Source organism: Schistocerca nitens, chromosome 2, assembly GCF_023898315.1.
Source record: "Schistocerca nitens isolate TAMUIC-IGC-003100 chromosome 2, iqSchNite1.1, whole genome shotgun sequence".
In the NCBI taxonomy this organism is placed as follows: Eukaryota; Metazoa; Arthropoda; class Insecta; order Orthoptera; family Acrididae; genus Schistocerca; species Schistocerca nitens.
In genome coordinates, this window is record NC_064615.1 from 146,730,623 (window position 1) to 146,757,191 (window position 26,569).

At 46.8% G+C, this 26,569-nt stretch overlaps 1 protein-coding gene across 1 annotated transcript in view; it reads left to right on the top strand.

The window, feature by feature from the left end:
• The window catches only part of LOC126234883 (glutamate receptor 1-like), a 150,583-nt gene that overhangs the window by 92,521 nt on the left and 31,493 nt on the right, over positions 1–26,569 (top strand). Inside the window, exon 7 of the mRNA XM_049943623.1 lies at positions 17,108–17,388. Within this exon, the coding sequence (XP_049799580.1) occupies positions 17,108–17,388 (281 nt within the window). The remainder of the gene's footprint in view (positions 1–17,107; positions 17,389–26,569) is intronic.

Consider the following 26,569-nt stretch of genomic DNA (forward strand, 5'->3'; position numbering starts at 1 on the left):
GAGGAGATGGCAAAATATACGAAATACTGTAAATTATTACGAAAATAGATATATTGCCATCGTAGCCGCATCATAATGTAAAATGCTCAAGAAGTTTGAACTTAATTATTGGATTCTCTTATGATAATACAAAATTATCAACCATTTCCTGTTCCAAATATCCTACCGTTCCTTTCAACTTTATTGTCTCGTGACGATGGTACCTTAAACATACAGCTGTGTGACAAATCTGGGAAAGAATGAGAGTGAAATGGTTTAATTACAGCAATTTAGTGACTGACACGAAGGGTGCTTCCAGCCTTAGCACTGACATTACAGTTCTCGCCATGTAGTTATTATTATTAGTAGCATCAAATGATATAGTTGGATATGTTCTCCACATTGTATAGCTAAGCGTTTTGGGAACACACAAACCCGTCTTTAGAATCTCCCTTATTTTAGTTATATATCCTTCGGCCACCGTATCATGTAAAATAAAATACAGTCGACTGTTTACTTTACTTTATAACAATCGTCTAACTTCACACAACGAATTGTCACTCATGCATGATTCATGACCGTCTAAAGACAACCATTGACCGTTTTTAAGCTGTTTCACAGGACGTACACAATCTCACATTATACAGAAAGGATAACATTGAAATGATTTCCAGTTTTGGTTTGAGACTTGTGAATAGCCGGCCGGTGTGGCCGTGCGGTTCTAGGCGCTTCAGTCTGGAACCGCGTGACCGCTACGGTCGCAGGTTCGAATCCTGCCTCGGGCATGGATGTATGTGATGTCCTTAGGTTAGTTAGGTTTAAGCAGTTCTAAGTCTAGGAGACTGATGACCTCAGAAGTTAAGTCCCATAGTGCTCAGCACCATTTGAACCATTTTTGAACTTGTGAATACCACAGACTACCACAAGATCTCGAAAAAAAAAACAGGATCCCCTAAGTGTAGGATTTTTTCCTTTATTCCAGTGTATGATATCAAAAAATTATCTTCAGATCTGTTTAAAGCATATCTTAATACAATAAAGCCAAAGTGGCAGCGTCAAGATGGGTTGGTTCATTGGGGGAAGGGGACGAAAGAGCGAAGCCATGTGTCTCATCGGATTAGGGCAGGATGGGGCGGAAGTTGGCCGTGCCCTTTCAAGGGAACCATCCCGGCATTTGCCTGAAGCGATTTAAGGATGTTATGGAAAACCTATATCAGGATGGGAGGCAGGTTTGATCCGTCGTTCTATCGAATGCAAGTTCAGCGTGCTAACAACTGCGCTACATCGCTCGGTACCAGCGTTGAGAGATTCAGTTTGTTTGGAATGAAGGAAACTAAATTTACCTGTGAGCATGTCCTGTTCCTTTAGCTAGAACATTTAGAGCTGTGATTTATGCTTGTATATTATACTCTTAGCCATTGTCTTATTGGTAGTAAGAGGTTACTCATCAACTATGCCGTCCCTGCCTCTGTTTAGCCCTGTTCGCCAACGCTGACTTGTTTCGCACTCTGAGTCAAATGTGACGATCGTGTGTTTTCATAGTGGAACGTTTCTTCCATCTCGTCCGCAACGTTTCCTTGACGTTGTGCTAAGACCCAGACGAGGCTGCTCTCAGCAATTTGAAGAGCACGTCATATTGCTCCGGAAGGTAACTACGATATGCAGACCTGGGTCATTTTTTTGGACTTCTATACTACTAAGACCCGTGTAAATAATGGACATCGCCCTCTCTTTGAGCACGAAAACAGGGTTAAATTTATCACTCCCCTATGCCTCTAATAAATGCCCTGTAGCAGTCCGACTACTTTCAGAGAGATTTCAAAATTTGAACAGTGGACTGAAAAATGTACGCTGTCAACAGTTTGTGCAGCACCTCCATCTAGGTTCTAGCAACTTCCGCCGAATATCTTCAACTAAACAGAGGAGATAACGGTTAAAAGTAAGCAAACAAGAGTCGCACGAAAACAACACACTCTACGATTCCACAGTCACTGACTTCAATTAAACCTCTCCAAGCTCGACCCTTTTACTGTACACAACCTTTCTGTATCCAGAATGAATTGTTCACTCTGCAGCGGAGTGTACCCGACCAAGACTCGAACTCGGGACCTTTGCCTTTCTGGGGCAAGTGCTCTACCATCTGAGCTACCGAAGCACGACTCACGCCCGGTCCTCACAGCTTTACTTCTGTCAGTATCTCGTGTCCTACCTTCCAAACTTTACAGAAGCTCTCCTGCGAACCTTGCAGAACTAGCACTTCTGAAAGAAAGGATACTGCGGAGACATGGCTTAGCCACAGCCTGGGGGATGTTTCCAGAATGAGATTTTCACTCTGCAGCGGAGTGTGCGCAGATATGAAACTTCCTGGCAGATTAAAACTGTGTGCCCGACCGAGACTCGAACTCGGGACCTTTGCTTTTCGCGGGCAAGTGCTCTACCATCTGAGCTACCGAAGCACGACTCACGCCCGGTCCTCACAGGTTTACTTCTGCCAGTATCTCGTCTCCTACCTTCCAAACTTTACAGAAGCTCTCCTGCGAACCAGGTCCCGAGTTCGAGTCTCGGTCGGGCACACAGTTTTAATCTGCCAGGAAGTTTCATATCAGCACACACTCCGCTGCAGAGTGAAAATCTCATTCTGGAAACATCCCCCTGGCTGTCACTAAGCCATGTCTCCGCAGTATCCTTTCTTTCAGGAGTGCTAGTTCTGCAAGGTTTGCAGGAGAGCTTCTGTAAAGTTTGGAAGGTAGGAGACGAGATACTGGCAGAAGTAAAGCTGTGAGGACCGGCCGTGAGTCGTGCTTCGGTAGATCAGATGGTAGAGCACTTGCCCGCGAAAGGCAAAGGTCCCGTGTTCGAGTCTCGGTAGGACACACAGTTTTAATCTGCCAGGAAGTTTCAACCTTTCTGTAGTTATAGCTCTAAGCTGTGTCATGAACCGCCTTTCTACCGAGCACTGCCGGCCGCTGTGGCTGAGCGGTCTTAGGCGCTTCAGTCCCGAACCGCGCTGCTGCTACGGTCGCAGGTTCGGATCCTGCCTCGGGCATGGATGTGTCTGATGTACTTAGGTTAATTAGGTTTAAGTAGTTCTAGGTATACGGGACTGATGACCTCAGATGTTAAGTCCCATAGTTTTTAGAAACATTTTACCGAGCACTTCGCCGCGAGGGATTAGCCGAGCTCTCTAAGGCGCTGCAGCCATGGACTGTGCGGCTGGTCCCGGCGGAGGTTCGAGTCCTCCCTCGGGCATGGGTATGTGTGTTTGTCCTTAGGATAATTTAGGTTAAGTAGTGTGTAAGCTTAGGGACTGATGACCTTAGCAGTTAAGTCGCATAAGATTTCACACACGTTTGAACATTTGAACCGAGCACTTCCTCGATCACAAAACTGCAACTCGCCTTAGAAAACAGAAGATGATTTGTTAGGATTCCATATCCATGCACGGGAACATAGTTTTGATTCACATAGTCTTTTCATGTTTGACATGTAACTTGCTTGTTCAGGCTGGGTCACCAAATTGTGGCCTAAGAGAAGTTAAGCACACCAGACGGCCCACAACTCATAAGGGCTGCTGGCCATTGTCAGATTTCTGTGGCATCGAGTTTCTCAACAAAACTGCTATAACATCCAATTCTTTCTATCACAGGTGCATTCGCCACTCCATGCTCTAACGGACAGCACTCCACTGCAAAGTGCTGCTTCCTGGTGGCACTATTCAAATGTTTATTTCCAACAAGTGCTGGAAATAATCTTCCGTCGTGGGGAAGTCACTAGCTCTTAAAATAGCATCGTATGCCCCAATCACGACCGTTTATAACGATTACGGAACGACCATGGTATCTACATTAGCCAGGAATAATATGTTGCAATAGGTCGTCACACCTCATCCACGTTAACTTAGCCACACTCATTACTGACTGAAATGTGAAAATACGGCCTCTTAACTTGGCCAGGAAGGAAAATGACGAGGGCAAGACCAAATCTGGCACAGGTCATTCACTGATACAAGATAAAAATTTATTTAACACCGACTGAAATACATGAACCCAATTAAGAATGTAATTAAACAACAATGAATCTGAATACTGAACAATGATCAGTGATGGCAGTAAACAATGAATCTGAACACTGAACATTAACCAGTGAGTGCAGCAGTCACTGTTTGCCAGGCCATAAGGTAAAACACTGATACAAATTCAAGCCAGATTTAAACAGCCATAAAAATTACCAAAACATCATGAGCAGAAGGCACCAATAAGAAATTTAATAAACTCAACCGGACACATAATGGGCTACTGCCAAAAAGTTCTCGAGCCAAAATACAAAATGACCAAAGGAGAACAAAAGATTCAAAACCTCATAAAACTGACATGATAGCAAGGCTTGCAGGGTTCCACAAAAGTATTCAAATAATAAAAATGTACATTAAATAAAGATGACCATTGAGTTCTCAACCACTAGTAGAATGTTTAAGTAACGTAAAGAAGGAATAAGGTTATAAAAAGGAGTGTCTTTCAATTAACGAATTGAATGACTCAGAAGTGCTCTAAAGTTTCAACTTAACTGTATACAGCAGCATTAAAGGCTACAGCAGCGCTTGGAAGAAACAGAACTACAGAGGACTGCACTAGATTTCGCTGCCCGAGGCTAGCGCACGGAATCACATAAACTGGCGGCTGTATAAGCCGACTGGGCCAAGAATGATTGGGTCTCAACAAGGAACGGTAAAGAGCGCTGATGCCAAAGCACAAGCAGTCTTAACAAATTTCCTGCAGCACACATAAATTCCAATAAATGCAAGCTCAGGTCACAGCCAAGATTATAGAAAATAATGAATACGCTCCCCATAGTTAATGTAGTTTCTTACGGAGCGATATTCGAAACTGACTTGTCTGCTAAGAAGTTAGCAGAAAACTTGAGACACCACTTACAATTGGAATAAGGAAATTTCAGAATTAGATCGTTGTACCAAATCCTGCTGGAACAAATCATTAATCACACCGCGAGCCAATCGCCTCAAATTCTACGACTCCTTGGCACGTACACAGTCCACGCCAAGGTCAGAACGGACGTTGTGTCCAAAAACAAATTAAAATTTCCATCTGAGCCAATTAAATAAGGCAAGCGCATTATATGCACAGCCTGAAGCAGAATAAGCAGTACATTACCCTCAATGAATAAGACAAAGAGGAGTCAAATCCAAAGAGACGGTCAATTTTTTGCAAAATGATAACTACAAATTGAACAGAGCATTTCTTCAAAGTATTTAAATTAAAAATATATCATACTGAACTTAACACTGACCCTGATAACATTCGGGCAACACGAAAATCCACTTCCATAGCAATAATAGACTATATGTGATAACATTAAAATCGACCACTGTGCGCAGGAATTAATATCAGCTAATAGTTATCTGCCTCAAAGAAAGTGAAAATTAATAACAGGCTGATAGAAGCACTTGAACACACATAAATACCACACTGCCAACAAACTTCACGACAGACTTCCTTGTAGAAGCGGACACTAACATTAATCCAAATTAAAGCCACAATTTCCAAGATGCAATGTACAAATACACTATATGATCAAAAGTATCCAGACACCTGGCTGAAAAATGACTTAAAAGTTCGTAACGCCCTCCATTGGTAATGCTGGAATTGATATGGTGTTGGCCCACCTTTAACCTAGATGACAGCTTCCACTCTCGCAGACATACGTTCAATCAAGTGCTAGAATGTTTCTTGGGGAATGGCAGCCCATTCTTCGCGGAATGCTGCACTGAGGAGAGGTAACGATGTCGGACGGTGAGGCCTGGCACAAAGTCGGCGTCCCAAAACATCCCAGATGTGTTCTATATGATGCAAGTCAGAGCTCTGTGCAGGCCAGTCCATTACAGGGATGTTATGGTCGTGTAACCACCCCGCCACAGGCCGTGCATTATGAACAGGCGCTCGACATTTTTGAAAGATGCAATCGCCATCCCCGAATTGCTCTTCAACAGTGGGAAGCAAGAAGGTGCTTAAAACATCAATATAGGCCTGTGTTGCGATAGTGCCACCCAAAGCCGCAAGGGGTGCAAGCCCCTCCATGACCACACCATAAGACCACCGCCTCCGAATTTTACTTTTGGTGCTACACACGTTGACAGATGACCTTCACCCGGCATTCGCCATACCCATAACCTGCCATGGGATCGTCACATTGTGTACTGTGATTAGTCACTCCACACAACATTTTTCCACTGTTCAGTCGTCCAATTTTTACGTTCCTTACCCCAAGCGAGGCGTCGTTTGGCATTTACCAGCGTGATGTGTGGCTTATGGGCAACCGCTCGACCATGAAATCCAAGTTTTCTCACCTCCCGCCTAACTGTCATAGCACTTGCAGTGGATCCTGATGCAATCTGGAATTCTTGTGTGATGGTCTGGGTAGACGTCTCCCTATTACACTGTAACCTCCCCACAGATAACTGATATATATATATATATATATATATATATATATATATATATATATATATATATACTACACTCCTGGAAATTGAAATAAGAACACCGTGAATTCATTGTCCCAGGAAGGGGAAACTTTATTGACACATTCCTGGGGTCAGATACATCACATGATCACACTGACAGAACCACAGGCACATAGACACAGGCAACAGAGCATGCACAATGTCGGCACTAGTACAGTGTATATCCACCTTTCGCAGCAATGCAGGCTGCTATTCTCCCATGGAGACGATCGTAGAGATGCTGGATGTAGTCCTGTGGAACGGCTTGCCATGCCATTTCCACCTGGCGCCTCAGTTGGACCAGCGTTCGTGCTGGACGTGCAGACCGCGTGAGACGACGCTTCATCCAGTCCCAAACATGCTCAATGGGGGACAGATCCGGAGATCTTGCTGGCCAGGGTAGTTGACTTACACCTTCTAGAGCACGTTGGGTGGCACGGGATACATGCGGACGTGCATTGTCCTGTTGGAACAGCAAGTTCCCTTGCCGGTCTAGGAATGGTAGAACGATGGGTTCGATGACGGTTTGGATGTACCGTGCACTATTCAGTGTCCCCTCGACGATCACCAGTGGTGTACGGCCAGTGTAGGAGATCGCTCCCCACACCATGATGCCGGGTGTTGGCCCTGTGTGCCTCGGTCGTATGCAGTCCTGATTGTGGCGCTCACCTGCACGGCGCCAAACACGCATACGACCATCATTGGCACCAAGGCAGAAGCGACTCTCATCGCTGAAGACGACACGTCTCCATTCGTCCCTCCATTCACGCCTGTCGCGACACCACTGGAGGCGGGCTGCACGCTGTTGGGGCGTGAACGGAAGACGGCCTAACGGTGTGCGGGACCGTAGCCCAGCTTCATGGAGACGGTTGCGAATGGTCCTCGCCGATACACCAGGAGCAACAGTGTCCCTAATTTGCTGGGAAGTGGCGGTGCGGTCCCCTACGGCACTGCGTAGGATCCTACGGTCTTGGCGTGCATCCGTGCGTCGCTGCGGTCCGGTCCCAGGTCGACGGGCACGTGCACCTTCCGCCGACCACTGGCGACAACATCGATGTACTGTGGAGACCTCACGCCCCACGTGTTGAGCAATTCGGCGGTACGTCCACCAGGCCTCCCGCATGCCCACTATACGCCCTCGCTCAAAGTCCGTCAACTGCACATACGGTTCACGTCCACGCTGTCGCGGCATGCTACCAGTGTTAAAGACTGCGATGGAGCTCCGTGTGCCACGGCAAACTGGCTGACACTGACGGCGGCGGTGCACAAATGCTGCGCAGCTAGCGCCATTCGACGGCCAACACCGCGGTCCCTGGTGTGTCCGCTGTGCCGTGCGTGTGATCATTGCTTGTACAGCCCTCTCGCAGTGTCCGGAGCAAATATGGTGGGTCTGACACACCGGTATCAATGTGTTCTTTTTTCCATTTCCAGGAGTGTATAATTCACATTCAGCGTAACCTCCTAACAGTTAATTTCCGTAATCTATCAATAATAAAATGTAACTAATCTCTCAAAAAAATTGTGGCTCACTTATAACCTTTCAATAATTGACTGTGAATTTAAACTGGTAAATTTTGGACGTCAGCAGTGCTGCGTCATGGCCCTGAAAGATCATTGTGAGTAAATTGAAAATTCTTACCTCAATAAGGTCGCCGGATAGCGCATTTATATCTGCTCCTATATGAAATTTTTCTGGCACATCCCAGTACAATGCTGGCCGATATATTTATCATGTATAGAAGAAACAACTTTACAATAATCGGGATGACCATGGATTGGAAAAATTAGTAAATTCTTTAAATTGAAATGAATGATTGTCAAAAGTTAATTTTTATAGGAAAGATTATTAAGAGATTTTTTTTAAAAACATTTACACCGGACCTGATATAACAATACTACATATGCGCGAGGCTGCTTTTACCTTATATTACAACGCTCAGGCACCGCCATTGTTCCCACGACCTGCCCAGCCAACTAGATACACCACACTGCTAGCTGCTAATTACTCCTACTGCTACACATTTCCTACTGCATACAACACTGCTCTCTGGTCTGAGATTCTCTTATACCTTACATATCGCAGGCAGCGCATGAGCAATCCATCGAAATTACATCTGCTCGAGTGCGCTAGCAACAAATTCCTTAATCATGGACCTCTTACAACACACTACGACCATGTTAAACTGTCGGCGGTCTTTGTCAGTCAACAGACGAGGTCGGCCTGTATGCTTTTATGCTGTACATGTTCCTTCACGTTTTCACTTAACTATCACATCAGAAACAGTGGATCTAGGGATGTTGAGAAGTGTGGGAATCTCGCGTACAGACGTATGACACAAGTGACACCCAATCACCTGACCACGTTTGAAGTCCGTGAGTTCCACGGAGTGCCCCATTCCGCCCTCTCACGATGTCTAATGACTACTGAGGTCGCTGATATCGAGTACCTGGCAGTAGGTGACAGCATAATGCACCTAATATAAAAACTATATGTTTTTGGGTCCCGATACTTTTGATCACACGGTGTGTATAATTAAAATATTTAAGAGACCTCTTTAATAAGAGTTCTTGCTCATATAACTCAGCCTGCAAATTCCATGGGGGCGCCCCCTCAGGGGACTCAGCATTCATTTGCTGGGTACGGGCTTGGCGAACCCGGTGTCCCCGAGCTGTGGACTGGTGTGCGCCGCCAGTCTGCTGATACCGTAAGCTCTGGGCATGCTTCAGCGACCACCGTTTGGCGCAACGGTGGAACGTTGTGTGTCGTAGGGACCGGGGATCTTGGCTTGATTGCCTGGATCGCGAGGACGGTACATACCTCTATAAAAAACCCTTCAATCTTAAGGTGTGCTGCGCGCCGATAAGATGCATGGCTGTTGAGGTGGAACAGTCGCTAGCGGCAACCTCTGGGGAACCTGCCGCACGTCAGTTATACAAGCCTTATCCAGGCATGCGGGGCTCTGTCTGGATGGACATAAGTTTCCCTAGCTGCTCGTGGGACGACCATGGATACCACGAATTCTTCCTCTTTTCCTCCTTCTAATTTTTCGCTGGCCAATGGGATGGGTGGACCGCTGGTAGGCACTACCACCCAATCCAACAAGAGGACTAGGTTAGCCAGTCCTCCTGACTCAGGCGTCAGCAAACGTACGGCAGTTCAGAGTAACAGAGCACATACTGACAACCAGAATGTGTTTTTAATAATAAAAAGGAAACAGGGTTCCTCTGAAAAGGTTTCTCCATTCTGTATCCAAAAGGGTCTAGAAGGAATAGCTGGAACTTCAAAATCAGTGAAGCGTTTACGGAATGGGACACAGCTTGTTGCAACATCAACTGCTCAGCAAGCAGTTAACCTTCAAACAGCTAAAAGCGTGGGGGAATACACAATCGATACAGAGCTTCACAGCACCCTGAACTCCAGTAGGGATGTTGTTACCTGTAGGGATCTCGTTGACATCCCTGTAGAAGAATTAAAGAGTGAGTTGTCTCAGGATGGAATTGTTGACGTTCAGAACATCATGAAAAGGGGGGATGGGAACCTGGTGAAATCTGACTCCTTCATTCTTACTTTCAGTACCCCCAAACTCTCAGAACACGTCAAGGCAGGATTTCTTCGACTAAACGTCCGGTCGTATGTCCCAAACCCAATGCGCTGTTTTAAGTGCCAGCGTTTTGGACATACAACTCTAGGGTGTAAAGGTGAAGCGATGTGTGGCAACTGTAGTACGGCTGCCCATGACGGAGTTGACTGTTCGTCGCCTGTCAGATGTATAAACTGTTCTGAAAGCCACCCTGTTTGGAGTAGGGACTGTAGAATCTTCCTAGAGGAACGTAAAATACAAGAAATAAAAACAACAAAGCGTATCACCTACAGTGAGGCCAAAAAGATCTTTAAGGCCATGCAGCCCACCACATTCGTTACGTCTTTTGCTTCCATTGTTCAGAAGCCGCCTCCTAAAGTCGATGCATCTGCACAGACGGAGGTTGTCAGTGTTGGCTCGAACACCTGCACATGTCAGTGCACTTGCAAGGCAGCAAGTGTATCAGAGCCTGTAGCCCCTCCTCGAACAGCAGAGAAAGGTACAGTAGCTAACATTGAAGAGCCCCAGCCATCTCCGATGGCTGAGGCTGTTCCAAAGCCCTGCATGGCCATAAACACCCCAGCTCCAGTTCCAGCAAAGCCCCCTAAACAAAGGAAATCACCCGTCAAGCAGCACCAACACATTAAATCGGCTGGTAAACCCTCGGATCATGTTAACGTGGTCCCACCAGACGCTTCATCAGACTCTTCCCCAGAGCTGATGGAGTCTGAGAATATGGGGCAATCATCTCGCCCCAAGACTGAGCCTCCACCCGCTGCAGTCTCGCCACCTCGGCGGAAAGAGAGGCAGAAAATACTACCACCGTGATGGCTCCCATATTACAATGGAACCTGCAAGGGTTCAGGACACATGTGGAGGAACTACGTCTATTGATTCAGGATAGACCTATGTGTGTATGTTTGCAAGAGAGAAATTTCAGTGAAACATACACCCCTGAGCTACGTGGTTATGTCCTCCACAAAAAGGACGACCTGAATGGACAGAGAGCTCGAGGAGGAGTAGGTATCTTCGTCAACACCGACTACCACTCCTCACCTCTCTTCCTCACAACGAATTTACGGGCAGTTGCAATATCAGTACATGTGCGTCATATGCTAACAGTATGTTCGCTTTACCTGCCTCCGCATGATGTGCTCGACGAAGAAGCTCTCAGTGATCTTCTTACACAGCTCCCCCACCCCTTCATCCTCTGTGGTGATTTTAATGCACACAATATGCTTTGGGGCTCTGCGAGTACTTGCCCCAGCGGTAGAGAAATCGAGAGGCTTCTTCTGTCTTCCAGTGCCTATTTGCTAAATACGGGTCAAAGCACACATTTCTGCATTGCAACTGGGTCGTTCTCTGCCATTGATCTATCGCTTTGCTCTCCAGCCATCGCCCACACTGCTGCATGGGAGGTGGTTGATGACTTACAGGGCAGCGATCACTTCCCCATCCGGATTCACCTGCCACATGCAGTGGAACCGGAAAGGAAACCGCCTCGATGGGTGCTCGGTAGAGCCAACTGGGCACTGTATAGTCAACTCGCCCAGTTTGAACATCGGGTCAGTGTCCAGGAATGGGTGGATCATATTACTGAAGTGATCCACCGCGCCAGTGAAGCGTCCATCCCACAGTCCACGGAACAACCGAAGCGGCAGCCTGTCCCTTGGTGGAGCGACGAATGCCGCTCTGCAATCAGGGCTAGGCGGGCAGCTCTGCGCAGGTTCAAATGCCGGCCAACTGTAGCGAAACTTGCAGCCTTTCGGGTGGCGCGGGCAAAGTGTCGTCGGATTATACGAGAGAGCAAGAAGAGGTCGTGGCAGCAGTTCCTGAACACCATTAATCGTTCTACGCGAAGTTCCATTGTATGGGAGACCATCGGGAGGATTTCTGGGAGAGGTGGGAGGTGCCCTATGGCTGCTATAATGTGGAATGGTACTCTCCGAACGACCCCAAAAGATATTGCCCAGTCTATGGCGGCTCATTTTGCAGCTATTACTGCAACCGCCAGTCAGAATCCAGCTTTCCGGCCCCGCAGAGTGGCTGCTGAGAGGAGCAGTTTTGACTTCCGCTCACCCAATACAGAAGAGTACAACTGCCCATTTTCCATGTGGGAACTGGATTCTGCATTGTGTGGGGCTCGTGATATATCCTCTGGTCATGATAGAAACCACTATAGCATGCTGCGGCACCTCACAGGAAGATAAAGACATCCTCCTCAGACTTTTTAATCTTGTTTGGATGTCCGGTCACTTCCCCGACTCGTGGCGTGAAGCAATTTTAATTCCTCTTTTAAAACCTGGGAAAGACCGCACGTGCCCGGGTAGCTACCGTAGTGTTGCCCTCACTAGCTGCGTGGGAAAGACCTTGGAGCGGATGGTCAACCGCCGCCTTGTCTGGATGTTAGAATCCAGACAACTCCTTAGTCGCTTTCAGTGTGGGTTCAGGAGGTATCGCTCCACCTTTGATAACCTGGCCCTCCTGGAGGCGGCTATACAACAGGCTTTCCTGCGCCAGCATCACCTGTTGGGAATATTTTTTGACATTGAAAAGGCATACGATACTACTTGGAGGCATCTTATCATCAGGCAGCTCTACGAATGGGGTTTTCGTGGACGTCTTCCCAATTTTATTCGGTCCTTCCTGTCGCCACGTTATTTTCGGTACCGAGTCAGAGAAGTACTGTCTAGTCACTTTGAACAAGAGAACGGTGTCCCTCAAGGTAGTGTTTTAAGTGTGACGGTCTTTGCTATCGCTATTAATAGTATTACGTCTGTTGTGAAAAGTCCTGTGCAGTGTTCCTTGTTTGTGGACGATTTCTCTGTCTTTTGCTCTTTTTCAAGCCTTGCAACGACGATTCGTCAGTTGCAACTGACTCTGCGGCGTTTGGATGAATGGGCACAGAAGAGTGGTTTTCAGTTTTCAACTGATAAGTCGGTGTGTGTTCTTTTTAACCGTTCTCGTTCCATTTTTGACTTGCTGAGTGGAGGATGAGGGACACCGTTCTGAATTTTAAAGACGTGGTGAAGTTTCTGGGTCTCACTTTTGATTCTAAGCTTACGTGGCTGCCACACATTAAGCAACTGAAAAAACGGTCTCTTAAGGCGCTGTCTATTTTAAAATGTCTTAGTCACCACACATGGGGAGCAGACAGGACTTGTCTGTTCCGGTTTTACAGAGCCTTCGTGCGGTCCCGGCTTGATTATGGATGCACGGTGTATGGGTCTGCAAGACCCACTTATTTGAAGCTGTTGGATGTGGTGCACCATGAGGGGATTCGGTTGGCCACTGGGGCGTTCAGAACGAGCCCCATACCGAGCCTCTGTGCAGAGGCAGGTGAATCGCCACTTCACCTCCGGCGGCGTCTACTAATGGTGCGCCATGCCTATCAAACATTATCCACACCATACACACCTGCATACCACACTGTTGCTCGGCCTCCACTGGAAAGGCTTTTTCGCAACCGGCAACGAGCAACAAGGCACTATGGGATTCGTGCAAAGGATTGCATTTTAGAGATGGGTGTGGCCGGTTTTAATTTTTCACGTCGAGGTTGGAGCAGATATCCACCTTGGCTCCTCCAGAGGCCGAGACTGATTTTAGATTTGGCAAATTTTAAGAAAGACAGTACATCAGATTTTACTTTCAAATCTTTGTTTGTTACCATTTTAGATAGGCATCATGATTTTATAGTAGTCTACACTGATGGATCCCAACAGGGGGATTTCTTGGCTGCTCAGTAGTGTTCCCTGAACATTTCATCAGGATTCGCCTTCGCCAGGAATACACCGTTTTTTCCGCAGAACTTCACACGATCCTGAAGGCCTTGGAGCAGATACGGTGTACTCAGGGGAAACACTTCCTAATTTGCTCTGATTCACTGAGCGCATTACAGTCACTGCAGAACCTGTACCCAGCGGAGAAGTTGGAACAGCTGATTTATGACCAACTGTACCTCCTCCAACGACAGGGCAAGCAAGTGTCCTTTTGCTGGGTGCCAGGGCATGTGGGCATACGGGGAAATGAACAAGCTGATAGAGCTGCCAAGGACGCCTGCAGATTACCGGAGGTGACACAATGTTCTATTCCTTTGCAAGGTGTCGTTTCTGTGCTGCGGCCGAAGTAAATGCAATTGTGGGAGGAGGAATGGCTGGCGGTGAGGGAAAATAAGCTGCGGTTGGTGAAACCCACCATCCAGCCGTGGCGTTCCTCCTGCCGGTCACCTAGGCGTGACGAAGTGACCCTTACACGTCTTCGCATAGGGCACTGTCCTCTTACGCATGCTTTCTTACTGCGGCGAGAGGAACCCCCGCTGTGTGATGCCTGTGGCGTACGAATCACTGTACGCCACATTTTAGTTGAGTGTGCTTTGTATCGTTCTGTCAGGGCTGAAGTTAATACACTCCTAGAAATGGAAAAAAGAACACATTGACACCGGTGTGTCAGACCCACCATACTTGCTCCGGACACTGCGAGAGGGCTGTACAAGCAATGATCACACGCACGGTACAGCGGACACACCAGGAACCGCGGTGTTGGCCGTCGAATGGCGCTAGCTGCGCAGCATTTGTGCACCGCCGCCGTCAGTGTCAGCCAGTTTGCCGTGGCACACGGAGCTCCATCGCAGTCTTTAACACTGGTAGCATGCCGCGACAGCGTGGACGTGAACCGTATGTGCAGTTGACGGACTTTGAGCGAGGGCGTATAGTGGGCATGCGGGAGGCCTGGTGGACGTACCGCCGAATTGCTCAACACGTGGGGCGTGAAGTCTCCACAGTACATCGATGTTGTCGCCAGTGGTCGGCGGAAGGTGCACGTGCCCGTCAACCTGGGACCGGACCGCAGCGACGCACGGATGCACGCCAAGACCGTAGGATCCTACGCAGTGCCGTAGGGGACCGCACCGCCACTTCCCAGCAAATTAGGGACACTGTTGCTCCTGGGGTATCGGCGAGGACCATTCGCAACCGTCTCCATGAAGCTGGGCTACGGTCCCGCACACCGTTACGCCGTCTTCCGCTCACGCCCCAACATCGTGCAGCCCGCCTCCAGTGGTGTCGCGACAGGCGTGAATGGAGGAACGAATGGAGACGTGTCGTCTTCAGCGATGAGAGTCGCTTCTGCCTTGGTGCCAATGATGGTCGTATGCGTGTTTGGCGCCGTGCAGGTGAGCGCCACAATCAGGACTGCATACGACCGAGGCACACAGGGCCAACACCCGGCATCATGGTGTGAGGAGCGATCTCCTACACTGGCCGTACACCACTGGTGATCGTCGAGGGGACACTGAATAGTGCACGGTACATCCAAACCGTCATCAAACCCATCGTTCTACCATTCCTAGACCGGCAAGGGAACTTGCTGTTCCAACAGGACAATGCACGTCCGCATGTATCTCGTGCCACCCAACGTGCTCTAGAAGGTGTAAGTCAACTACCCTGGCCAGCAAGATCTCCGGATCTGTCCCCCATTGAGCATGTTTGGGACTGGATGAAGCGTCGTCTCACGCGGTCTGCACGTCCAGCACGAACGCTGGTCCAACTGAGGCGCCAGGTGGAAATGGCATGGCAAGCCGTTCCACAGGACTACATCCAGCATCTCTACGATCGTCTCCATGGGAGAATAGCAGCCTGCATTGCTGCGAAAGGTGGATATACACTGTACTAGTGCCGACATTGTGCATGCTCTGTTGCCTGTGTCTATGTGCCTGTGGTTCTGTCAGTGTGATCATGTGATGTATCTGACCCCAGGAATGTGTCAATAAAGTTTCCCCTTCCTGGGACAATGAATTCACGGTGTTCTTATTTCAATTTCCAGGAGTGTATTAGTGGGGATCTGCCCTCGATTTTAGCCGATGACGAGGCGAGTGTCAAAAAAGTTTTAAAGTACTGTGACGTTTCTGGGCTTCAGCCTAAAATTTTAGGTTGGAATTTTTAGTGTGTTGCCGAGTGGCTGACCACTCCTTTTTATTCTTGTAATAGGCCAGTTCCAAACATGTGCTATGTGTTTCATTTTAACCCCTTCCCCTACGTTCTCTTGCAGTTCTCCTCTTTATGTGCTGCTTTCCACTTTACTACAGTTGACGTGCACACTGCCTCTGTAGACTTTCACCTATAATTTTAGTCCTATTTTTGCACTTGCTGCATTTTAGTGACACTCGTCCGTTGTTGTTTCCGTTCGGGCGCTAAAGACTACACTGTTGAGCGCCATAACACCATATCCATCTTCCATCCATGGGGGCGCGGACTTCAGTACCAATAAACAGAACCGGAGCATGAAATTCCGGTAAACACACCTGCGACACCCGGCAGGTTTCTAATAATCCACTCCTGTGGTTCGTCGGCACTGCTAGCCCAACACAGGTCAACGTGACCCCTGTACATCCTTCCCAATTTACGCCAGATGAGTGGTGACAAAAGGCCTCCTTTCCGCTTCGTTGCTCCACTGGTACCACCTTCATCAGGCTGTCATACTGCCCTTGCGTGTCCAGCAAGGCGGCCCTCAAGCCACGCCAGAGGTAGCTGCGCTCGCAGGAGCAACATCTTAGAGCCAAAAATAAGGAAGGGCGTCTCGATACGACAAATGGCCTCGGCTCACTGACCACACAAACGCAAGTTGTGTGCAGCGCATCGAGAACTTCTTTCTTGACGCCCGTTCGATGCTGTTGGGATAGATGGGCTCGGTATTAACACAGAAGTTAAAACTGGCTTAGCCGTGCGGCCTAGGGCGGCTTGCCACGGTTCGCCCCCCCCCCCACCCCCACCCCCCCACCCTCCTCATCAGAGGTCTGAGTCCTCCCTCGGGCATGGTAGTGTGTGTTGTCCTTAGCGTAAGTTAGTTTAAGTTAGGTAGTTTTTAACCCTAGCTACCGATGACCTCAGCAGTTACGTCCCATAGGAACTTACCACAAATTTCCAGAACCGGCTTAAACGTTTTACGTCATGATGCATCTACAAAGCCAGTTGCGTTTTGGCGACAATAGATGGGGAATCCCCGGTTCACATGTGCTGTGTACATTTCTTTGCAGGTGGCTCGCAAGTGGTTGGTGCCGAGAGTGCAGCTGGCCGCACAGATAGGGATGCGCTCATACGCCCAGTCTCCGGACGGCCCCATCAAACTGCAGCTGACCCACGTGCAGGGAGAGTTCGCTCTGTTGATCCTCGGACTCTTCTTGTCGCTGGTTGTCCTACTGGTAGAAATCGCCATTCACCGCAAAACCGCCGTCGTCGCACAGCTGAAGGGCTTCACCACGACGAAAGTAAAGCAGAGGGCGCACCCCACAGAAGACCCGGTCAAGAAAGGAGCTCCGTCAGTTCGTCTACTATACAGTCGACGCCGACGAGCAAGATGGGTCACAGATATTAAATGTTAATAAAAGAAAGTGTTCCTGTTCATCAGAAGTTCTTGTCTGGAGATCGTATATATTGACATGCCTAACGTATTTTGCAATTGATGTGGTGTCCGTCGGTGCACTACATTTAAAATCATTTTTGATATTGGCTCACTTGTCACGACAGAAATATCACTGCGTTAGTTGTAGCGCTGATGAAATTTTTCTGATTGGATGATACAACGTTAAATTCTGCAATAAACAGAAATTACTTATTAGCTATTATTCTTAGTGTCTAAAAACGGCTACTTCGGTATACGAAGATTCTAATGACTGACACACACACACACACACACACACACACACACACACACACACATACACACACACACACATACATACGTACACACACGCTCTACGTGACTTACTTCCCTTTCCTTCCTTCGCAGATCGTACATGGATAGTTTGCAAAGCTGGTATTGGTAACGATTCTTAACGAGAGTTTTCTCTGTTTGTAACCATTGTAATCTGTTAGCGAAAAGAAATATTTTGACGCCAAAGTTCAGCCTACTTTGCCTCCTTCCCTTAGAGCACGGAGTATCAGATGAATGAATGTGGTTCTTAGGCGCCGTTTGTCACTCGTATACCGCAGTGCCTTTATCTGTCATTAGCTGGCTGATTGTGACGCTGTTCTGAAAAACGTAAAAAACCATATTGCAACAGCATTCTATGTTTCAGTGACGCCGTAACATTGTTCCATACTCCTCCTTCACACTGGTTTTATTAAGAGAGTCTAACATTGGGTATAAACTGACAATTATGGAAAAGAAGAAAGGATCAGAGTTTGCGGGGGAGGGGGGGGGAGGTGAAGTGAATTAAACGCTGTGTTGTACGTGTATGTTTTATCGTTGGTAGTACTGGTAAACGGTCTCGTAAACTGACATACGGCCGGGAGAGCGGCGTGTTGAACACATGCCCCTCCATATCCGCATCCAGTGACGCCTGTGGGCTGAGGATGACACGGGGCCGGTCCGTACCGTTGTGCCTTCCAAGGCATGTTCGGACGGTGTAGTACTGGTAAACAGCTTACGAAACACGTAAACAATCCGAATGATGTTCATTTGCCTAGTGGGTTGCCTTATTAGTCATAAAAGTTTTATTTCCATTATAACACAGCTATGACGGAAATAGTCACACATCTGTCTCCATATAAATACGACAGTAATATGAAACGGACCTCTTGGGGTTCGAGTCCAGCCGCTGGCGAGGGTGACAGTTTTAATTACACTGTTCTTGTGTATCCTCAATAGTTTCACGAGTAACCATGTAATACGCTGTCTTATGTGGCATATGTATTTGAAAAGTGTAAGTTTTAGCATTCAGCTGATTTGTTTCTGCATAAACGTTTAAATAATAATTTTATAAACAAAATATGAATAATTCTCTACGTTAGGCCTGTAAGTAATTATACGTTTCAGTGTGTAAATTTAATTGCACTGGCTTTTCAAATAAAGGTGCCCTTATTATAGCAATGTAAGATTGTTCTGTTGATCATTAAAGTACTAGAAATACTCCTTGACTAATAATTCTCTAAACTTTGTAAACTTAAAAAAAATTGTAACTGAGTATGCGTTTATAATAATTTAGTGAGATGTCGATGTGGCCCACCAAGATTTCCTCGCCTGTGTCAACCTTTTCATCTTAGAGTAGCACTTGCAACCTTCGTCTTCAATTATTTGCTTTATGTCTTCCAGTCTCTGCCTTACACTACAGTTTTTACCCTCTGCATCTCCCGATATTACCATGGAAGGTATCCACCAGTTTCTTTACAGTTGTCTTATCATGTAGGACCCTCAAAACATATTTTTACGAATTTTAACAATATTGGACGGTCAGCTTCACGTAGTATTTCAAAAGGTATGTCCAAATTATTAATAAATTCATTGAAAGCGGATTTTGTACCATCTAAAGTCTGGGGAATGTATTTAAGGGCATCACTGATACCAGTGATAGGTACTACTGCTCCAGCATCGGCAACTGCACTACTCACAGAGCAGTATTCTTCTTCAAAGAGCTCTATAAAATAAATACGAAATGGGTATTCGGTCAAACACTTGGTCATGCAAAAAAACACATAATTAGACTGCCATGGGCCAAGTTGGGTAGTATTGGATGGGTAAACCCCTTAAAGTTCTTATTAAAATTGCATATGTTCTCTTACCTTAAAACCCATACCTTCTTTCCTGCCGCAGAACGTACAGTCATAATGTGTAATCTACGCATCACCGATGATTCGGAGGACTCCTTGTTTGTTAGGTTGCATAGTGTCAGCTGTGCGAGCCGCATGAATGGACTCGGACGTCAACCAAAAAACAAATTAATTTTGCGTACCCTTAACCTCTCACATGCAAACTGGCTTCATTTACTAACTTTCATAGTGTGAACAGTGCGAGCCGTGCAAACGAACTCGAATGTCAACAATATAAAAAGAAATTTTGCTTGTACGTGACATTGTACACTCGAATTATTTTAACCTGCCCTTAAATTGTAACAAGTGAAATAACCCAGACGTTCTGCAGTCCACCTTTCATGCACTACATTGAAAAAAAAAACAAAAAACAAAAAAAGGTGTCCTCCACCAACTGCTAGATATCTTTGGGGCGCCTCTGCGTGCCGCGACAGAAGTCTTATCAAATACTAGTGCATGTTTGGTCTTCACCGTTTACGCTAGAGTCACTACATTGAACACCGCGCATGGTGAGACGATGAAACATGGATCCATCACACAGAATTACAATTTGGTATGTACAACAAACAAACAAGAAATGACGTACGTGGAAACGGCAATGCGCTTCCGTGAGCTGCATGATAATCCCGCCTTACGGGAAGTATCATGCCGTCGAATGGGGGCGGTTCCTCTCAGACTCGCGCGTTGCGCTTCGCGACGGCGCACAGAAACCAGGAACTCACACATGCACTTGTCATATCTCTCCACATTCACACCAAGTGTCCCACAAGCCAGGCACACACAAAAATGACTATCTAAGCGCAATCAATACGTACTAATTACTACAACAGAAAATCGATTTACAAAACCCAAAGTATTGTTAACAGTCATCTACAGTTTTCGAAGTCGTGTCCACTACTCTCAGGCTGCTGGTCGTTAAATATCCCCCAACCTCAAAGTCGTCATCATAAATTGCGTAAGCATTCGGTGGTGCTACCTGTCGCACCGAGTATGAGCCCTTGCTCAGGTGGAAAAACTTCCTTTTCTTTTTCACTTCGGCATCACACAGCCTATGCAGTCTTACGAGGACTCCGTTCCCGATAAGTCTTCTTCCTTTCTTCTCTTCCCCCTATTCCATTCTTTTCGTCGCCTTCTCCATCACGAACTCTCGAGCCCGACTGACGTGTTGCTGGTGTGTTTCTGTCTCTCCTCCCGTCGGAGGTTTGACGATCGTGTCAGCCACCGATTTCTCAAGTATCTGGAACCGTAGGTCTATTGGTCTGTATCCCGTACTGCAATTAACGGCTCCACTAAAGTACCACTCTATCTTCCGAAGGCACTGGACACTGTGTCTGTCATAAACCAATATCCTATAGAACACTCTCAGCTGACGCATGTATCGTTCTGCAGGATTGGACTGAGGGTTTCTAATTAAGGAGTATGTCATTTTGATCCCTTGATTTTCTAATTCTGCCTTCAGTCCCGGAAATGTGATTCTAGCAAGACCTGGGAGCATTCTCTTGCGCACATAACCTTCCGTCAAAATTCTTACACAGCTTTTCGTTGTGGTGCGGTTTGTGGCGTAGAGCCTGACATGCTTAGTAAATGCGTGTTTCCACTCTTTGGCGATTGTCACATGCAACTTCGTCGCCCCGCTTTGGCCAAGGTGCTGATGACAACGATGGATTAAATCTTCCAAAACTGCGTCCGGGGGCCAAATTCTCCACCTTTGTTCTTTCACATTCCCCCGGAAACGTACCGTCCGCTCAACCGTGGACAGTAGAGCAGTATTTCTCATTCGCGCATCCTCTCAACCAACACCAATCAGCAGAAAGTCTTTTACTGCTGGGATTTCTGGCTGCTGATATTGTGCTGCGACTAACTCCCTCTATAGTTTAGGCTACACGTCATGTCCCACTGCCTTAACATTGCCATTACAAACTTATTACTTACTCGCTCGACGTGTTCTTTGTTGTCCTCCCGCGAAGGATTTAGAATTAACCAGTCGGCAACTTGTTGTGTTTACCTCAGCAATAAGCACTTTACTGATCGTATTCCTGAATCGCCAGGGCCACGGCATCACTCTGTTACTCGTGTATCTGGCGGTTCTTAGGAATGTTAGAGTTTGGTGATCCATGTATAAACAAGTTTTCCGGTCGAGCAGGTACCTCCTAAGCTGTTTTGTCGCATAGGCAATGCCCATTATTTATAGTTCGGTAGGAAAGACCGTGTCTCTGCGTCCAGTAGCTTCTGGATGCCTGTAGCTACAATGTGCATAAGTCCATCCTTACTGTCCTGCTGTAGACGTTTCCCAATGCCTTGACACTTGCGTCTGTGAAGAGTTGGAGAGGTTCCGAGAAGTCAGGGTGTACCAAACAAATAACGTCACGGAGAGCTAACTCAGTCTTTTCGATAGCATTTTCCTCCTCGTTTCCCAAGCTCCATTTCTTGCCCTTCTTGAACAGCGCGTATAAAGGACCCAACATCTGTGCGAAATTGCCCTCTGTAAAATGAAATCTCAAGAACCTCCTTCACTCTCACGGCCTCTCTCGTTATGCGGCGACGCCAGCATGAAATTCACGTTGCGTCTGTGGTCTGGCACTTCGTACCTGTCCTGCCCTCCCTCGTGTGGACCATGGCGTCTATATCGCTCTCGTCTACTCCATTCTTCTTTTCTTCGTCCGTTATTGTGCCACTTCTGCCTGTCATTGCGCCGAAAAAACCCTTGTGACGCCCTATTTACTGTCCTGCATTAGCGTGTGCCGTCCTTTGTTTCTCCTGCGCCTTAATGTCGTCCAGACACCTTAAAATATCAAGGAATTGTTCTCTCGGCAGTGCACCGAGGAGTGAGCTTCGTATATGAGCAAGAAAATGTGAAAGCATCGCGCTACACCATTCCTCATCAATCAGTTTGTCGTCCAAGTATCCCACCAGAAAGTGAGTAGTGTATGTTGTCATGGTTTAGCGTGACTGTGGCGCATACTGTCCCCAAAATACAGAGGGGTCCAAAAAAATGTATCTTCTGTTTAAAAGTCCATAACTGGCAAACTAATTGACGCAGTTGTCTCATCTTTGGTAGTGTAGCGTTGTATTGCGTTGTTTTGTTTTGTCAGATGACAGTCGCCAGATAGTCAGTGTTTTGTTCTTAGTTCCACCTAGTTACTCGAGTAAACATGGCTGGCGCAAGGCTTACATTCGATGAAAGAAAGCCGAATGGAGTACTGCAAATGGTTTACCAACATGGTGCGCAACGATGAAGAGTTTGCAGAGATGATTGTGTGGTCTGCTGAGGCACAGTTCACACTCAGTTGTACAGTAAATCGCCACAATTGCATCTACTGGGCCGCCGAAAATCCGAACGTCCATGTAGACAAATCCGTGAATTTGTCAGGAGTAAATGTGTGGTGTGGTTTGTCTTACCGGGTCTTGATTCGGCCATTCTTCTTTGATGGCCCAGTTACCGGTGAGGTGTACCTTCAGAAGCTTCAGACATCCATTTCACCTGCCATCCGAGACTTGTATGGAGACGGAAGAATTTTCTTTCAACAAAATGGTGCCCCAGCCCACTACCAAAATCGTATTAGGGCGTATCTCGACGAAAATCTACTAGGAAGATGGATAGACCGTAGAGGTGCTGTGGAGTATCCACCACGTTCCCCAGACCTAAGGCCGGCGTGTGTGGCCGAGCGGTTCTAGGCACTACAGTCTGGAACCGCGCGACCGCTACGGTCGCAGGTTCGAATCCTGCCTCGGGCATGGACGTGTGTGATGTCCTTAGGTTAGTTAGGTTTAAGTAGTTCTAAGTTCCAGGGGACTGATGACCTCAGCAGTTAAGTCCTATAGTGATCAGAGCCACATGAACCCAGACCTAAGACCTCTGGACTTCTACCTGTAGGGAACACTAAAGGACGTCGCTTATCGACAAAAGCCACGCACACTGGATGAACTTCAAGAATCCATCGTACATTCATGTGCAAACATCCAGCTGAATACGTTGCAGTCAGTAGTTCGATCTGCATTTCGGCAGCATCGTTTGTCTGTGGATGTTAATGGTGACCATTTCGAACACCTACAGTGATATCTTTAAGTTGGACTTTAAGCTACACTTTCACCAAAAATGAGAGAACTCCGTCCATTAGTTTGCAAGTTATGGTCTTTTAAACATTGGATACATTTTTTGGACCCCTCTGTATATTCTTCTTTGCAATTGCCTGTGACGCCAGGTTCCTGTAAGTTGTCAGAAACTTTGTGGAAAAATCCTTGTAACTATTGTTCTCATAAATGGTTACCGTCAGAGTAGGCAGCGTCCTTCTGGTCGAGCATCTGCCGTGCAACGGGCAAAACATTACATTCCGCCACTCCTTTCGTACGCAGATTCCCTTCCGTGTCACATGTATGTAACTCCAGAAGGTGACATTCAACGTCGCGGCAGGCAGTGATTAAATGTTAAAATGGAGCAGTTCTCTAAGACTAGGGAAAAACTACCGAGAAATGTGCAGAACGTTAGAAATATAATGTTTCAGGAATAAGTTGCCAGAGAAGTGGCGGTTCAATCTAAGGTAGAATGTAGCAATGAATACACGTGGAAAGATTCGCATCTAAGAAAATTTTGCAGAGTATAGCGATTTTAAACGTAAAATAATCCAGTCTCCTGCCTCTGTGACAGATAATTATTTAGTAAAACAAGGTGAAATGGGTGAATGAGAACAATGTAGTGAACAACATTACATCAGTATTAACGTCATTTTCAGACTAACAGTAATATGTATTACAAGTCGTATGTTTTTAGTTACTACCTCCTCCAAGTATGTGTGGCAAGAGCAAGCAAATATTGCACACTTTTACCTGAGCAGCAGGTCAAGTGTTGACGTGTGAACACGTGAACGCAAAACGGTAAAACTCTACTGACAACTCCTGTCAGAATAGACTAACCGTTTTGCATCCACGTGTCAACATTTCAACACCAGTCCACTTAGTGGCGCAGTTACGACCATGCAGATAATATCAGGTCATGAAGTTTGTGACGTGTTTGTGTGAAGACTGCCCGACACAGAGGATAAACAACCAACACATTGATGTATGTACATATTAAGTTACAACATATAAAAGTATCTGCACGTATACCCGTTACATGTAATGTGTGTAGAGCCGGCCGGAGTGGCCGAGCGGTTCTAGCCGCATCAGTCTGGCACCGCGCGACCGCTACGGTAGCAGGTTCGAATCCTGCCTCGGGCATGGATGTGTGTGATGTCGTTAGGTTAGTTAGGTTTAAGTAGTTCTAAGTTCTAAGGGACTGATGACCTCAGATGTTAAGTCCCATAGTGCTCAGAGCCATTTTGTAATGTGTGTATCTATAAAGCTCCCCGCTGACATCTGCATTCGTGTTAGAAACTGCCGGTCAGCTCTTACGTGCTTGGCTCGACAAGTGCGCAAAATCCAATCCTGCGCCCCCCAAAGAACGAATTCCAGCAATGTGTCCGTCGTCGAGGTGCGGAGGAGGGGGCGGCGTAGGAGATTTCTCCAAAGTAGTTTAGAATACGGGGGAGATGGATTTATCTATGCAAAGCACAGACGTCAATTGAAACGGGTCCGCCATCTTGGTGAGTCTTAGAAACATGTTTCTACGCTAAACCTTTGTGTTAACCTACCCTCTTAGCGTAAATGTGTTGAACTGACTGACAGTTATGACTTCGTAGCTTGAAACAAATGCGTACCCGTGGTCTAGGGGTAGCGTCTTTGATTCATAATCAAAACGTCTTTGGTCCCGGGTTCGTTCCCCGCCACTGCCTAAATTTTGATAAAATAATCAGCATTGGCGGCCGAAGACTTCCGGCATAAGAAGTCAGCCTCATTCTGCCAACGGCCTTGTCAAAGAGGGCGGAGGAGCGGATAGAAGTTCAGGGCCCTCTCTTGTCCTAGGGGTGGGAAATTGCCCCTAAAGGCGGAAGAATCAGCAATGATCAACGACATGAGGATGCAGAAGGCAATGGAAACCACTGCATTAAAGACACGTAACGTGTATCCACAGGACATGTGGCCTGTAATTGAAGAAGTGTCACGATGATCTCTCCACTGGCAAAAGATTCCGGAATAGTCCCCCATTCGGATCTCCGGGAGGGGACTGCCAAGGGGGAGGTTACCATGAGAAAAAGATTGAATAATCTACGAAAGGATAACGTTCTTCGAGTCGGGGCGTGGAATGTCAGAAGCTTGAACGTGGTAGGGAAACTAGAAAATCTGAAAAGGGAAATGCAAAGGCTCAATCTAGATATAGTAGGGGTGAGTGAAGTGAAGTGGAAGGTAGACAAGGATTTCTGGTCAGATGAGTATCGGGTAATATCAACAGCAGCAGAAAATGGTATAACAGGTGTAGGATTCGTTATGAATAGGAAGGTAGGGCAGAGGGTGTGTTACTGTGAACAGTTCAGTGACCGGGTTGTTCTAATCAGAATCGACAGCAGACCAACACCGACAACGATAGTTCAGGTATACATGCCGACGTCGCAAGCTGAAGATGAACAGATAGAGAAAGTGTATGAGGATATTGAAACGGTAATGCAGTATGTAAATGGGGACGATAATCTAATAGTCATGGGCGACTGGAATGCAGTTGTAGGGGAAGGATTAGAAGAAAAGGTTACAGGAGAATATAGGCTTGGGACAAGGAATGAAAGAGGAGAAAGATTAATTGAGTTCTGTAACACGTTTCAGCTAGTAATAGCGAATACCCCGTTCAAGAATCACAAGAGGAGGAGGTATACTTGGAAAAGGCCGGGAGATAAGGGAAGATTTCAATTAGGTTACATCATGGTCAGACAGAGATTCCGAAATCAGATACTGGATTGTAAGGCGTACCCAGGAGCAGATATAGACTCAGATCACAATATAGTAGTGATGAAGAGTAGGCTGAAGTTCAAGACATTAGTCAGAAA